The sequence below is a fragment of the Schistocerca cancellata genome, chromosome 3 (assembly GCF_023864275.1).
Source record: "Schistocerca cancellata isolate TAMUIC-IGC-003103 chromosome 3, iqSchCanc2.1, whole genome shotgun sequence".
Lineage (NCBI taxonomy): Eukaryota > Metazoa > Arthropoda > Insecta > Orthoptera > Acrididae > Schistocerca > Schistocerca cancellata.
In genome coordinates this window covers 724466464-724484069 of record NC_064628.1, presented here as the reverse complement: position 1 = coordinate 724484069, position 17606 = coordinate 724466464, and the positions used below count along the sequence as shown (strand labels likewise).

Genomic DNA, 17606 nt, shown 5'->3' with positions numbered 1-17606 from the left:
TTAAGAAGGATTGAGAGGCAAGGCTGGAAGTCAGAAATTCCTGGAAGGTTAGGAGAGGGTGATTTTGAGGAAGAGGAGGTGGGTCCTGCTGTGACGGAGGACGGAACTGTTCCAGGCAGGGTTCAATTTGGATAGTATCTTGGGGAGTTGGATCATTAGGAGTAGGATTAGGATCATTTTTCTTCGTGGCAAAGTGATATTTCCAGCAGAGAGTATGGGTGTAGGACAGTAAATCTTTGACAAGGGCTGTTTGGTTAAATCTGGGAGTGGGGCTGAAGGTGAGGCCTTTGGATAGGACAGAGGTTTCGGATTGGGAGAGAGGTTTGGAGGAGAGGTTAACTACTGAATTGGGGTGTTGTGGTTCCAGATTGTGTTGATTGGAATTTTGAGGTTTTGGAGGGAGTGGAGCTGGAAGTGGGAGATTGAGTAGATGGGAGAGACTGGGTTTGTGTGCAATGAGAGGAGGTTGAGGTTTGCTGGAAAGGTTGTGAAGGGTGAGTGAGTTGCCTTTCCGGAGGTGGGAAACCAGGAGATTGGATAGTTTTTTAAGGTGGAGGGTGGCATGCTGTTCTAATTTGCGGTTGGCCTGTAGGAGGATGCTCTGAACAACCGGTGTGGATGTGGGACAGGAAAGATTGAGGACTTTTATTAGGGACAGGAGTTGATGGGTGTGTTGATTGGCTGAGTGGATGTGTAGGTGAAGGATTAGGTGGGTGAGGGCAATGGATTGTTCGGTTTGGAACTGGTATAGGGACTGATGGAAAGAAGGGTTGCAGCCAGAGATGGGAACTTTAAGTGTGAGGCCTTTGGGGGTGATGCCAAATGTCAGACAAGCCTGAGAAAATAAAATATGGGAGTGTAATCTGGCTAGGGCGAAGGCATGTTTGCAGAGGGAATGTAAATAAAACTTGATGGGGTCATTGTGGAGGTGTTGTGAGGGTGACATGGTACTAGAAGGTGGAAAGTGGAACACGAGGATGAAATGAAAATGAAAATAAATATAAAAATATATGGGGAGAGATAAAGGTAAAACTAGAAAGCAAATGGAGATCTGGTGTGAAAAAAGGCGAAAAAGGGTTGGTTAGAGCTGGGCTACGTTGATCCTGTGGTGAACTTGTGTAGGTAGATAATGATGTGCATAAAGGTTAGGTGGTTGTGTTGCCGCCAAAACACGTTAAAGGGTGGAGAAATACGGGAAAATTTCGAAAAAACTACGTGAGGATGTATTAAAAGGGTGGTTTGGTGGTGGCAGATTATGGAAATGAAGCTAACAATTGTCTGATGAAGAAATAATGACGTTAAAACCTGTGGGAAGCGGCTAAAAATGATCGATGATGTGAGAAAAACGGAAATGGAAATAAAGCAAAAGATATTAAAACTAGCCGAAAAGGTTGTTTAATAGCTGAAAGGAACTGTTTGTGAACTGGAAACGGTATATATATATATTTGGTTATGGTTTGGAAGTGGGTTACGTATTATTACGTATTATTGAGTATATATCGGCGGGATAAAATTGTATACTGGATTACGGTAAAAAAGGAGAAGGTGAATAGAAAGTAAAACTGCTGGCAAAAACAGAAGGAGGAAATAAGATGACAGAAAAGACTACGAAATGTAACAGTGACAATAACAATAACAAACGTGATTGTTGGGTTCAAATTAATGATATGAATATAATAGAGGGAAACATTCCACGTGGGAAAAATATATTTAAAAAGAAAGATGATGAGACTTACCAATCCCTACGAAATCCCCAAACCACCTTCCCTACCCTCTGGCTCCTATCCCTGTAACCGCCCCCGGTGTAAAACCTGTCCCATGCACCCTCCCACCACCACCTATTCCAGTCCTGTAACTCGGAAGGTGTACACGATCAAAGGCAGAGCCACGTGTGAAAGCACCCACGTGATTTACCAACTGACCTGCCTACACTGTGAAGCGTTCTATGTGGGAATGACCAGCAACAAACTGTCCATTCGCATGAATGGACACAGGCAGACAGTGTTTGTTGGTAATGAGGATCACCCTGTGGCTAAACATGCCTTGGTGCACGGCCAGCACATCTTGGCACAGTGTTACACCGTCCGGGTTATCTGGATACTTCCCACTAACACCAACCTGTCAGAACTCCGGATATGGGAACTTGCCCTTCAGCATATCCTCTCTTCTCGCTATCCGCCAGGCCTCAATCTCCGCTAATTTCTAATTTCAATCTGCCGCCGCTCATACCTCACCTGTCCTTCAACATCATCTTTGCCTCTGTACTTCCGTCCCGACTGACATCTCTGCCCAAACTCTTTGCCTTTACAAATGTCTGCTTGTGTCTGTGTATGTGTGGATGGATGTGTGTGTGTGTGCAAGTGTAAACCTGTCCTTTTTTCCCCCTAAGGTAAGTCTTTCCGCTCCCGGGATTGGAATGACTCCTTACCCTCTCCCTTATAACCCATATCCTTTTGTCTTTCCTTCTCCTTCCCTCTTTCCTGACGAGGCAACCGTTGGTTGCGAAAGCTAGAATTTTGTATATAAAAAAAATAGAGGGAAACATTCCACGTGGGAAAAATATATTTAAAGAGAAAGATGATGAGACTTACCAAACAAAAGCGCTGGCAGGTCGATAGACACACAAACAAACACAAACATACACACACAATTCTAGCTTTCGCAACCAACGGTTGCCTCGTCAGGAAAGAGGGAAAATGTAACTACTGTAATTTCGAAAGTTTGTCTGCCTGAAAATGTACTGTTGGCCCAAGCATATTGCAACAAACGGTGTATTTCTATCGCTGCTCGTTTAGTTTTTATTGCCGTTTCAAATATACCGGTCATTTTTGAAACACCCTGTATATATAATAGAGGGAAACATTCCACGTGGGAAAAATATATCTAAAAGGAAAGATGATGAGACTTACCAAACAAAAGCGCTGGCAGGTCGATAGACACACAAACAAACACAAACATACACACAAAATTCAAGCTTTCGCAACAAACGGTTGTTTCGTCAGGAAAGAGGGAAGGAGAGGGAAAAACGAAAGGATGTGGGTTTTAACGGAGAGGGTAAGGAGTCATTCCAATCCCAGGAGCGGAAAGACTTACCTTAGGGGGAAAAAAGGACAGGTATACACTCACACACACACACATATCCATCCGCATATACACAGACAAAAGCAGACATTTGTAAAGGCCTTTACAAATGTCTGCTTTTGTCTATGTATATGCGGAAGGATATGTGTGTGTGTGCGAGTGTATACCTGTCCTTACCCTCTCCCTAAAACCCACATCCTTTCGTCTTTCCCTCTCCTTCCCTCTTTCCTGACGAAGCAACCGTTTGTTGCGAAAGCTTGAATTTTGTGTGTATGTTTGTGTTTGTTTGTGTGTCTATCGACCTGCCAGCGCTTTTGTTTGATAAGTCTCATCATCTTTCTTTATATATATATACCTAAAAACAAAGATGATGTGACTTACCAAATGAAAGTGCTGGCAGGTCGACAGACACACAGACGAACACAAACATACACACAAAATTCAAGCTTTTGCAACAAACTGTTGCCTCATCAGGAAAGAGGGAAGGAGAGGGAAAGACGAAAGGATGTGGGTTTTAAGGGAGAGGGTAAGGAGTCATTCCAGTCCCGGGAGCGGAAAGACTTACCTTAGGGGGAAAAAAGGACGGGTATACACTCGCACACACACACATATCCATCCACACATATACAGACACAAGCAGACATATTTAAAAGCAAAGAGTTCGGGCAGAGATGTCAGTCGAGGCAGAAGTGCAGTGGCAAAGATGTTGTTGAATGACAGTGAGGTATGAGTGGCGGCAACTTGAAATTAGCGGAGATTGAGGCCTGGTGGATAACGGGAAGAGAGGATATATTGAAGAGCAAGTTCCCATCTCCGGAGTTCGGATAGGTTGGTGTTGGTGGGAAGTATCCAGATAACCCGGACGGTGTAACACTGCGCCAAGATGTGCTGGCCGTGCACCAAGGCATGTTTAGCCACAGGGTGATCCTCATTACCAACAAACACTGTCTGCCTGTGTCCATTCATGCGAATGGACAGTTTGTTGCTGGTCATTCCCACATAGAATGCATCACAGTGTAGGCAGGTCAGTTGGTAGATCACGTGGGTGCTTTCACACGTGGCTCTGCCTTTGATTGTGTACACCTTCCGGGTTACAGGACTGGAGTAGGTGGTGGTGGGAGGGTGCATGGGACAGGTTTTACACCGGGGACGGTTACAAGGGTAGGAGCCAGAGGGTAGGGAAGGTGGTTTGGGGATTTCATAGGGATGAACTAAGAGGTTACGAAGGTTAGGTGGACGGCGGAAAGACACTCTTGGTGGAGTGGGGAGGATTTCATGAAGGATGGATCTCATTTCAGGGCAGGATTTGAGGAAGTCGTATCCCTGCTGGAGAGCCACATTCAGAATCTGATCCAGTCCCGGAAAGTATCCTGTCACAGGTGGGGCACTTTTGGGGTTCTTCTGTGGAAGGTTCCGGGTTTGAGGAGATGAGGAAGTGGCTCTGGTTATTTGCTTCTGTACCAGGTCGGGAGGGTAGTTACGGGATGCAAAAGCTGTTTTCAGGTTGTTGGTGTAATGGTTCAAGGATTCCGGACTGGGGCAGATTCGTTTGCCACGAAGATCTAGGCTGTAGGGAAGGGACCGTTTGATGTGGAATGGGTGGCAGCTGTCATAATGGAGGTACTGTTGCTTGTTGGTGGGTTTGATGTGGACGGACGTGTGAAGCTGGCCATTGGACAGGTGGAGGTCAACGTCAAGGAAAGTGGCATGGGATTTAGAGTAGGACCAGGTGAATCTGATGGAACCAAAGGAGTTGAGGTTGGAGAGGAAATTCTGGAGTTCTTCTTCACTGTGAGTCCAGATCATGAAAATGTCATCAATAAATCTGTACCAAACTTTGGGTTGGCAGGCCTGGGTAACCAAGAAGGCTTCCTCTAAGCGACCCATGAATAGGTTGGCATATGAGGGGGCCATCCTGGTACCCATGGCTGTTCCCTTTAATTGTTGGTATGTCTGGCCTTCAAAAGTGAAGAAGTTGTGGGTCAGGATGAAGCTGGCTATGGTAATGAGGAAAGAGGTTTTAGGTAGGGTGGCAGGTGATCGGCGTGAAAGGAAGTGCTCCATCGCAGCGAGGCCCTGGACGTGCGGGATATTTGTGTATAAGGAAGTGGCATCAATGGTTACAAGGATGGTTTCTGGGAGTAACGGATCCCACGTGGGAAAAATATATCTAAAAACAAAGATGATGAGACTTACCAAACAAAAGTGCTGGCAGGTCGATAGACACAAAAACAAACACAAACATACACACAAAATTCAAGCTTTCGCAACAAACGGTTGCTTCGTCAGGAAAGAGGGAAGGAGTGGGAAAGACGAAAGGATGTGGGTTTTAAGGGAGAGGGTAAGGAGTCATTCCAATCCCGGGAGCGGAAAGACTTACCTTAGGGGGAAAAAAGGACAGGTATACACTTGCGCGCACACACACACACATATCCATCCGCATATACACAGACACAAGTAGACATTTGTAAAGGCAAAGAGTTTGGGCAGGAATGTGGAATGTTTCCCTATATATAGGGTGTTACAAAAAGGTATGGCCGGCCAAAGACGTGTCCGGAAACGCTTAATTTCCATGTTAGAGCTCATTTTAGTTTCATCAGTATCTACTGTACTTCCTCGATTCACCGTCAGTTGGCCCAATTGAAGGGAGGTAATGTTGACTTCGGTGCTTGTGTTGACATGCGACTCATTGCTCTACACTACTAGCATCAAGCACATCAGTACATAGCATCAACAGGTTAGTGTTCATCACGAACGTGGTTTTGCAGTCAGTGCAATGTTTACAAATGCGGAGTTGGCAGATGTCCATTTGATGTATGGATTAGCACGGGGCAATAGCCGTGGCGCGGTACGTTTGTATCGAGACAGATTTCCAGAACGAAGGTGTCCCGACAGGAAGACGTTCGAAGCAATTGATCGGCATCTTAGGGAGCATGGAACATTCCAGCCTATGACTCGCGACTGGGGAAGACCTAGAATGACGAGGACACCTGCAATGGACGAGGCAATTCTTCGTGCAGTTGACGATAACCCTAATGTCAGCGTCAGAGAAGTTGCTGCTGTACAAGGTAATGTTGACCACGTCACTGTATGGACAGTGCTAAGGGAGAACCAGTTGTTTCCGTACCATGTACAGCGTGTGCAGGTTCTATCAGCAGCTGATTGGCCTCCACGGGTACACTTCTGTGAATGGTTCATCCAACAATGTGTCAATCCTCATTTCAGTGCAAATGTTCTCTTTACAGATGAGGCTTCATTCGAACGTGATCAAATTGTAAATTTTCACAATCAACATGTGTGGGCTGACGAGAATCCGCACGCAATTGTTCAATCACGTCATCAACACAGATTTTCTGCGAACGTTTGGGCAGGCATTGTTGGTGATGTCTTGATTGGGCCCCATGTTCTTCCACCTATGCTCAATAGAGCATGTTATCATGATTTCATATGGGATACTCTGCCTGTGCTGCTAGAACATGTGCCTTTACAAGTACGACACAACATGTGGTTCATGCACGATGGAGCAACTGCACATTTCAGTCGAAGTGTTCGTACACTTCTCAACAACAGATTCGGTGACCGATGGATTGGTAGAGGCGGACCAATTCCATGGCCTTCACGCTCTCCTGGCCTCAACCCCCTTGACTTTATTTATGGGGGCATTTGAAAGCTCTTGTCTACACAACCAAATGTAGAGACTCTTTGTGCTCGTATTGTGGGCGGCTGTGATACAGTACGCCATTCTCCAGTGCTGCATCAGCGCATCAGGGATTCCATGTGACGGAGAGTGGATGCATGTATCCTTGCTAACGGAGGACATTTTGAACATTTCCTGTAACAAAGTGTTTGAAGTCATGCTGGTACGTTCTGTTGCTGTGTGTTTCCATTCCATGACCAATGTGATTTGAAGAGAAGTAATAAAATGAGCTCTAACATGGAAAGCAAGCGTTTACGGACACATGTCCACATAACATATTTTCTTTCTTTGTGTGTGAGGAATGTTTCCTGAAAGTTTGGCCGTACCTTTTTGTAGCACCCTGTGTGTGAGAACAGCAAGGAAACTGTGTGGGGGAGTGTACATAGTGGAAAGGTGAAGAGGTAGTTGAAGGACAGAGAATAACAGAAGCCATGGGAATTGTAGTATTGAAGGAGACACTGAAGGGACAGTTAGAACATACAGTACATGTCATGTGTTTGGTGTGAAAAATTTACACTGTTCAATAGTTTTGAGAAAGACTGCAACAATTATAAAAAATGGTAGAAGCATTCTGCCAGACATATGTTCAGCTACTGCTGTTTCATCCATGAACTTTCACAGAATTGTTTATCCTGCAACCAAAGGAAATATGCCACTATCTCTCATAGCAACACTTACCTATTGTGTCCGTGAGTGACTTTTCCTGTTTCTCAAATGTCGCCTGACGACTCGCAGCTGTGGCTTGCAGCTGTTCCAGCTGTCTCAACAGTGGTCTCGTTGCTCCTGAGGCTGCTTCTGCCAGCTCCTCACTCCGTGCCTCTGCTGCCTCAAGTCTACGAAGCAGCTCAGCAGTTTCTTGTCGTAAAGATGCCTCCCGCCTGTAAATTACTCTCATACAATCTACTTCTGTAGTAAACCAATGTGCACCATTAATAAAACACTATCTGACAGAAAGCTACTTACAATTGGGTATTTGTTTCCCAATCAAACAATACATTTAACTACTTTGGAAAGACAATTTGAAACAGTATTATCCTGGTGCAACTGTTTTTAAGAAGCTGCTCACATGCAGAAGAAAGTGAACTGGGAGTCTCCAAAAATTCAAAACTAAATTAAAGTCATACACTGAGGTGACGAAAGTCACAGAATAGCAACATACAAGTACACAGATGGCAGTAGTATTGAGTACACAAGGTATAAAAGGGCAATGTATTGATGGAGCTGTCATTTGTATTCATGTGGAAAAGTTTCCAACATTATTATGGCTGCAAAATGGGAATTAAAGACTCTGGATGCAGAATGCTAGTTGGAGCCAGATGCATGTTATAGTCCATTTCTAAAATCACTAGAGAATTCAATATTCCGGGATCCACAGTGTCAAGTGTGTGCCTAGAATATCAAATTTCAGGCATTATCTCTCATCACGAACTACGCAGTGGCCAATGGCCTTCACTTAATGATCAAAAGCGGTGGTGTTTTCGTGGAATTGTCAGTGCTGAGAGGGGGGGGGGAAAAAACACACACACACACTTGTGTGAAATAACTGCAGAAATCAATGTGAAATGTACAATGAACATATCTATTAGGACAATGTGGCGAAATGTGGGGTTAATGGGCTATGGCAGCATATAACCAATGCGAGTGATTTGCTAACAGCACGACATAACCTATAGCACCTCACCTGGGCTCATTACCATATCCGTTGGACCTAGAAGACTGGAAAATGGTGGCCTGGTCAGATGCGTCCTGATATCAGTTGGTAAGAGCTGATGGTAGTGCTCGAGTGTAGTGAAGACCTCACCAGGCCCCAAGTTGTCAACAAGGCACTGCGCAAGCTGGTGGTGGCTCCATAATGGTGTGGGCTGTGTTTACATGGAATGGTATGGGTTCTCTAGTCCAACTGAACAGATTATTGACTGGAAATGGTTATGTTTGACTACTTGGAGACCATTTGCAGCTATTCACGGACTTCATATTCCCAAACAACAGTGGAATTTTTATGGATGACAATGCGCCATGTCACCGGGCCACAACTGTTCGTGATTGGTTTGAAGAATATTCTGGACAATTCGAGTGACTGACTTGGCCAACCAGATCACCCAGCACAAATCCTATCAAACATTTAAGGGGCATAACAGTGAGGACAGTTTGTGTACACAGTCCTGCACCAGCAACACTTTTGCAATTATGCACGGCTCAGTATTTCCGCAGGGGATGTCCAACGATTTCTTGAGTTCAAGCCATGTTAAGTTGCTGCTCCATGCCAAGCAAAAGGTGATCTGATATGATATTAGGAGATATCCCATGACTTTTGTCACTTCAGTGTATATCATCAGCCATTCCTTCTAAGAATTATTTGAATATTTTGGTTCTGCTTTTGTACAACGCCTATTACCGCTGTACAAAATAATGGTCATTTAAATAAGTCTTGATCATACATCTCATAACAACAACTTTTCTTTGATAGTTATCAGTAAAATCACATAAATGTTAAGCACTTTGTAGTACACATACATTGGCAGAATAGTAAAACTGGAAAATCAATCATTTTTCAATTAATTATCGAATGCATTAACTTCCAGTCTTCTCAAATATGAATAGAATATGGTCAATGTGTTTGTCAAGTGATCTGGGATACCAGTATCTATCTTTAATGATGATTATTTATTTAATTCTAAAAAAGTCTTTCCTTCTCATCCCATCTGGTATGTCTCCTCTGACCCGGGGTTCTGGGTGACTTTTCTGAACTTTAGCCCTTCCCTTAAATTTCTCCAGTCCTTTTCCTTCACCTCTCTTCCTTCCCCTTCAACTCTTCTGCCAGAAGAAGGAGCCACTGGCTTCAAAAGATTTTAAAAGTTAAACCTTTGTGTGTGTGTGTGTGTGTGTGTGTGTTTTCTCCTTCCACCGCTTGGTGAGTAGATTTTTTTTTTTTTTTAATCTATCCATTTACAGTATAAGAACAAGTTTGTTACAGTTGCATCTCTGAGGTAATTTATGAAGTGACTTTTCCATCTCTGTAGTACTCGAGTTTGAGTATTCATCTTCATGGTCTATGACAGTTTGGGATCCATGAAAAATACTGTGTGAATGATGACATACAACCAAACTAGGAAAGTTCTAGGGATGCTTATGATGGGAATGTGTTTACAGCACACATCAGCACAGTAATTAGTGTAATTACCAAAACAATATCAATCAAATGTGGCTAAAAATATCTATAACACAATGGAAAATCCAAGATGGAATAACAACAATATGTGAAGGATAGATTGTCACTCACCAAATAGAGGAGTCATTGAGTCACAGACAGGTACAATGAAAAAGAATGCTGGAAATATTCAGCTTTCAGATGAAGTCCTTCATCTGACATAGAAAAAACACACACATTCACACGAGCTCAATTCTCTCCCTCCCTCCTCTCTCTCTCTCTCTCTCTCTCTCTCTCTCTCTCTCTCTCTCTCTCTCACACACACACACACACATACACAAGTGGCTACTATTGTTACCAGGCACTAGGCCAGCTGCAATCGCATCTGAGGTGAGCAGCAATCTACCTGGAGTGGGTAGTTGGGGGTACAGAAGAGGAATTGGGGGGGGGGGGGGGGGGGGGCAAATGGGGAATGGGGAGGGATAGCAGGGCAAAGGTGACTGTGGGACAAGATGCTGGAGCTACCTGTGCGATCTTGCAGGGATGTAGCAGTGGCAGGATAGGTCTGTTAGGTGCAGCATCAAGGGCTGTTCCACAGTGGTGGGGATGTGGGTGGGGTTGGAGGGTTAGATGGCATGTTTACTACAGGAATGGGATCAGGGGAGGGCATAGGCAGATGGAAGGCAGGGACTATTGAAGTTTGAGACAGGGCAGTTATGAGAGCAAAGGATATGTTGTAGGGAGAGTTCCCACCTGTGCAATTCAGAAAAGCTGGTGTTGGTGGGACGAATCCAGACGGGACAAGTTGTTAAAGCAGCCATTAAAGTGATGCATGTTGTGTCGGGTGGCATGCTCAGCAATTAGCTGGTCTAGCTGTCTCTTAGCCACAGTCTGACACTGGCCACTCTTGTGGACAGACAGGTTGTTACTTGTCATGCACACATAGAATGTGGCACAGTGATTATTGCAACTAAGTGGGTAGATCACACAGCTTATTTCACAGATGTCCCTGCCTTTGATGGGGTATGAGATGCTTGTGACAGGACTGGAGTAGGTGGTAATGAGAAGATATATGGGTCAGGGCTTGCACACATAAGAATCTGGTAGAGTAGTGTTTAAAGGCTTCACAAATTGTCATCTTGAAGTCAGCACCTATCTATCTATGGTCCTATGGTTCATTAACATTATACAGAAATTGTTGTTTTGTTACAAGTTTCTTTACAGTGATTGTATACCTTCCAATCATGAACTGTACTAAGTACATATATCTCCTGTCTATGGTCAACTATTCTTTTAAACTTGTGCCACAATACTTTTGCGTAGGCCTGACCTCTCTGATGATGTTTGTATTGAAATTGGCCTTAGTGTCCATGAGGCTGGTACAGCAACGATGATTACTAAAGTGGAACTGGCAGCTAAAACAAGTACAAATATTTATATATTTAGTAAAATTATATACTTACCAAGTGGCAGCAGAACACACACATAAAATACTGTTGTAATTGGCAAGCTTTCAGAGCCAGTGGCTCCTTCTTCAGGCAGAAGGGTTGAAGAGGAAGGGAGAAGGGAGAAGAAAAGAACTAGAGAGGTCTAGGAAAAGGGGTAGATTACAGGAAAAATCACCCAGAACCGTGGGTCAGGGGAGACTTACCATATGGGATGATAATTTTGTCAATAATTGACTGTTTTCATTGTTATACATATTTAGTAAGACAGATGAAGGGGCAATTTGTCACCTCTCAAAGAGATGATAAACATTTAATGATTTAGTTGACAAGAAAAGAGCAAAAAAAGACAATAATCAACAGATGATTTGTATGGGATTCATTGTTCTGTGCTAAATAAGAAGGTGTGAAGCATGTAATGAAATTGGTGGTACAAACAGTAAATTTTCTGAAGACCCATGCATTATTACATCATCATTAGCTGTGATAGATTTTGATAGAACTGAACAAAGAGTATGGAGATATTATATACTACTGCAATGAACATTAGTGAAGTCAATGGGCATACCTGGAACAGCTTTTCAATTTAAGACTCGCTATTGTTGAGATTACGAAGGAAAAAGGAAAGCACGAACAAAAATTAGAACAGTCAGAATGGATTGCAGACATCTGCAGTCAAGTAGACTTGACTGCACAATACACACAATAAGATGCTGCAAGGTGAGAAACAATTTATTTCCGATTTGGTGGGGATGAATTTAGAAAGAAAATTGCAAGACATCCCATGTTCCTTGTGTGATTGCTTTCCGATTTAAATGTGGTGCATTTGCAGTTTCTCCCTCTTCCCGCTCAGACAATGTAGATGTGTGCAGCCAGGCAATTCAACTCTGCATACGAGCGAGAGCACTGCGTGCTTGGACAATTCTTGGCTCTCAATTCATGACATGGTGCTAAACTTCACTGGTGCGCAAAACTTTTGCATGATGCGGCACTGCCAAGTAACACAGCTTGACGAAACTTGGACCATACATAGAAAGCACTGCTATAGTATGGTATGGCATGGCATAGTATAGTATAGTATAGAAGAGGAGAGCATTGAAAGAAATATGCCATGAGGTGAACAGAAATGGCACATATATTCAATGACTGTAATTACACTGAAGTCACCATCATTTATGAGGTCCTCTGGACTTCACAATAGGTGGGACATGGTTCTTAATAAGTTGCATGACAACAATGGACAGCACTGTATGCACTGTGACATGCTCCCACGTTCGCCAAAATGGTGGTAAGGAATTTTTGTGGTAGTATGTTCAGTTTCTTTACCAGCATAGTTGACAACTGCTGGACGGTCGTTGGTGTATATTGACATGCCACGATACGTCTCCTCATCATGTCCCACAAGTGCTCGATTGGATTTAAGCCGAGGGAACGGTAGGCCAGTCCATTTGCCGAATGGCTTCTCATTCTAAGAACTCCTCCGTCTGTGCAATCTGATGCTCTCATGAACTGTCATCCATTAAAATGAAGTCAGGGCCGAATGTAACCCTGAAAAAGTGTTAATATTGACTGATGAATTTGCTGTGTTCAAAGATTTGGTGGTAAATAATCTCAAGCGATATTATGCCTCCCTACAACATAACACCTGACCATCAAAATCATCAAGTTCGACAATGTTCCTGGTTGAATTACGTGTTCCCGCCTTTAGTCATATGAGGGTAAGTTTTAATTGTGTTTTCCAACCTCTAGTTATGTAAGGGTAAGTCCAAAATCACTACTCAGACTGAATCTGCTCACACCTGAGAAAAGCACGTGATCTCACTTCTCACTGGCCCAGTCCCTGCACTATTGGTACCATCGCAAATGGTGCCACCGATGTGCGGGTGCAGGTGTCAACGGAACACAACATACTGGTCATTATACAAAGAGACCACTCCCATACATTTGCCATGCCACTATGAAGCATGCAACTGCTTGTCTTACAATAATGTTAAATGTGGTTACAATTGCACCCACTGTTTGAAATGGGTCCTTCATTGCCTGCTGCCCAATGTAGTGGCATCTGCTGCCATGGTTGACAGTGGTCAACCACCTCCCCTTCTTTGGGCAGCAGTACCTGTGGTTCAGAACCTCCCCGCAATGCTGTGAGAAATACCACACTCCTGGGCTCCACTTTAGAAACTTCGTTGTCATTTCAGTTTCCTGATTATCCTTCACCTGTTGTCTCCAGACCACGTTTTAATGGAGAGCACTAACACCATGCACCACAACTGCTCACTGATTGTCACACACTGTCTTTTCCCAATCCTTCAAATGCCTCTTGTTGAACAACCAGCCCTATTTGGCACTACAGTCATGCTGACATCACACCGTGTGACGTCCAACTTTCTGTGTAAGCTGGGAGACCTCTCACAACATGCTCCCACACTTTCATTCATTTCCAATGAGTAGTTAACACGTTATGTTACATTATGTACCTCATCTATAAGTTTTGCAGAGCAGTGTATTTCAACACAGTTTATTTCGTTAACAGAAGTAACCTTATTTTACAGCAAAATTCACTTTTTTCATGGAAACCTAAGAAATTGTATTAATGACACATAGTGTTGAATAATTCTGATTCCTGATAAATTAAAATCATTGTTATTTAGTATGCCATTACATACCCTGAATGCTCTTCTTCAGTTTGGCGCAGACGCTGCCGCAAGTCTTCAATTGTTGCATTTAAGTGTTGCTGCTGTTCCTGTGAATTACGTTTTGCCTCTTCAAGAGCAGCTTCCAGTTCCTGTTGGGCCATGTTTTCAATACTCTCCATAGCCTTGGCAAGTTGTTCTTCTTTGAGTGCAAGAGCCTTCTTACTTTCACTCATCTCCCTAAAAAAGTTATAGTAAAATAACAAAACAGAAATGCAATATTATAAATGGATCAAGAAGTCACTTGTATTTTTTCCCCTAAGGACTGTTTTTCTTATAGTCAATGTACTTGCAGTAATTTTCAAAACAGAGTTGCCTGTCATCATCTCAGCAGGTATGTTTCAAAGTCTTTTAACATGGGTTATATTATGTTATCATGTTTGCAGTTCCTTTTAACAGTGCACAGAATTCACACCTAATGGAAAGAAGATCACCTGAAATGCAACCCTAGAACACACAAAATAAATAAATTTCTTTTATTTCTGTCTATAAACACAAAAATGTTTGGACTATAGGTTTTGGCCAGTGATGACAGTCTTCAGATCTGTAGCAAAGCATGGGAAAAGCAATACAACTAGAGTGCAGTATAAATCTTATTTTCCTTTTTAACAATTTAATTTTATTCTTGTTTTTAATTTATTACATTTTATCACTGTAATAACTTACACACTCTATAAGACCACTTTTGTATTCTTCATTTTATTGCATTCTCTACTATTTTACAACAGAAAAATTAGTGCAGACTTACAGCAGCAACATCTATTGAGATTACAACGCAAACATATTTGTGGCTACTGTACTGCAGTTTGTTATGTAGAGTAGACTCTTAGCAGCATGAGTCGCTGGCTCTGTGGCCTAGTTTACACCACATTTCAAACATGTATGATGTTGCTAAGCTGATTTTGTGTATTTTAGGATGATGCCACCATGGCTTCAATATATTCGGACACATTTAAAACCAGTAAGCTTGTTATATTTTAAGTACAATTTTTCCACTAGTATAAGTAATACTTTTCAATATGGCTTTTATTGTTTTAAGGGGTCTACTTCCCACTTGTTGTATTTGGTTTTTCCATGTTTTGTTGCAGATTTGAAGATGGTCATTGCTGACCAAGTTAGTCAAAATGCACTGACCATCTACGAAGTTCCACTATCTGTGTCTAATATAAATATAACATGAGAAAACTGTTCTTAAATAAAAGTAACAAGAGTAAGGATATAGCTCAACAACAGCACAGAGTACAAAACTCTTACAGGCTGCCCTTCTTGTCCATAATAAACAGCACTTATTCTCTTCTCACCACAGAGATGAAGTATGAAGTCAGTGCAAAATAGAATTATAAAATAAAATCCTTCCATAAAACCCTGTAATATTATATAACTACTATGCTTTGGCACTGAGTGTATGTTTTCTATAGACAGTATCTCGTTTAGTGAGGCAACACACAGCTTCAGGTAGGATTTGAATTTACCTGTCTTACATGTTACTGTACCATGCAAAATGCTGCCTGGTCATGTCTAACCAGTGATAGTAAATGGTTTTATTTTGTGATCCTACTTTTCAGTGATTGCAAACTTCTATTTCTGTGGTGAACAGAGAATATGTGCAGTTTTTTGTGGATGGAAGGGCAGCCTGTAACAGTTTCATACACTGTGCTGTTGTTGGGACTATTTGTTTATACTTGTTGTTATTTAATAACTATTTTATCACATTCAACTTATATGAGACACAGATGGTGGAACTTTGTGGACAGTCAAACTACAATCCAATATATTGATGGTGAGATACCTTATACATTTTCATAATGGTTGACTTTTGTTCTTAATGTACACAACTTACTACTCTCATTTAGCGACAGCTCTGTTTAGCAGCCATTTTGAATTCACAATTACTGTTAGTACATATTCTCAAAGATTGATTTATTCAATGACTGGCTACTCTTATTAAGGGGGGTAGGATGTCAAACGGGCTGACTTGGAGCAGGAAAGGCATCACAGGACATTTTAATTTCCAGTGTCTATACTTTTACAAATAAATTCATAAAACTTCGTCAGCATCACCAGGAAGGGTTCAGGATTCACACTCATTGCAGTGGAAGTTCGAAAACATAACAAAATAATTTATTTTTTTTCGTGTGAAAATTCATCATTTTTTCACTTACTAATGGCTGCATTTTTTGCTATAGGTACACTTTTCTTCATAAGTTAGAGAGATTCTTCGATGAATTTTGCACAGCATACATACCATACTTACAGGTGCATGAAACTCTAGAATTTATTTAATTTATGAAAAAACGAATGAGCTGTTGTATTTTAAACTTCATGTTTAGAAAAAAACACAAATTTTGTAGTTAATTACCTCAATTTTTACCACAGTTTTTAATAGATTTGGAAAATTCTAGAGTTTCATACACCTTTAAGTATGGTTTGTATGCTGTGCAAAATTCATCAAAGAATCTCTCTTATTTATGAAGAAAAGTGTATCTATAGCAACAAATGCTGCCATTAGTAAGAGAAAAAAATGATGAAATTTCACATGTAAAAAAAATTATTTCGTTATGTTTTACATCTTCCACTGCTAAGAGTGTGAATTCTGAATCCTTCCTGGTCATGCTGACAAAGTTTTATAAATTTATTTGTAAAAGTATAGACACTGGAAATTGAAATGTCCTGTGGTGCCTCCCCTGCTCCAGGTCGGCCTATTTGACGTCCTACCCCCCTTAAGCAACAGAACTGTTCTGCAGCCTTATGCAATTTACAATTAATTTAATTAATACACAGAATGTATGATTTTCTTCATCTAATGACTATGTGCTTAATTATATTGTTTATTAAAGAAAGAATATCTGATAGCATATGTCGTAACATTGTTTTTATGTTTCTTGGATGACTAACACTGTTGTCACACTGATGTACACAGAAATTGGTCACACAGAATGAAGAAATTTTAAAGACAGATGGTTGAAGGAGGTGCTATCAATCCTCACAATCTTCCGTTAGATCATCACCTTGGTCTTTTCAAATCTTTTGGAATCCAGGAAGGAACTTCTTTCAACCATCATCTATTCGTCCACTTCGACTGTATTTTCATCATGGTCAAAATTACATCTTAACTCAAATCTTTTTCATGGTCCATTTACTTATTCTGTGTCTCTCCAAGAAATTCTTAACATAAATCTCTCCACTGCTCACCGCGCAACTCTCAGTTCTCTGGCATATTCACAGTCATTTTCCTCTATTTCTGACACAGTTTGCAATGACATGAGTCTTCACAGTAACTGTGTTCCATTGATTGGTGCAAATATGTCTACTTCAATGTAGTATATTTGACACTGTGTGGTGCTGTTCAATATGTCTCCCAAAATGCATGTATGTGGTTTTGTCACACACTGAATTTTAAATATTGGCCTCTTGACCAAACTTTTCAGATGTAGCTTGTATATCTTCCATTGAGATGCAAGACAAGCAAACATGGCTGAATTATTTCGCAAGTCTCTAATAATATAGTATTTCCCACAATAACTAACATCTTTTATGTTTCA

General features: G+C 41.7%; 1 protein-coding gene across 3 annotated transcripts in view; it reads right to left on the bottom strand.

Moving 5' to 3' along the window:
• LOC126175739 (TATA element modulatory factor) overlaps positions 1-17606 on the bottom strand; it is a 173250-nt gene that overhangs the window by 41267 nt on the left and 114377 nt on the right. For all 3 annotated transcript variants that reach the window (XM_049922689.1, XM_049922691.1, XM_049922690.1), the window contains exons 13-14: positions 14038-14244; positions 7457-7656 (exon numbers count right to left, since the gene is read on the bottom strand). In XM_049922689.1, the coding sequence (XP_049778646.1) occupies positions 7457-7656; positions 14038-14244 (407 nt within the window). The remainder of the gene's footprint in view (positions 1-7456; positions 7657-14037; positions 14245-17606) is intronic.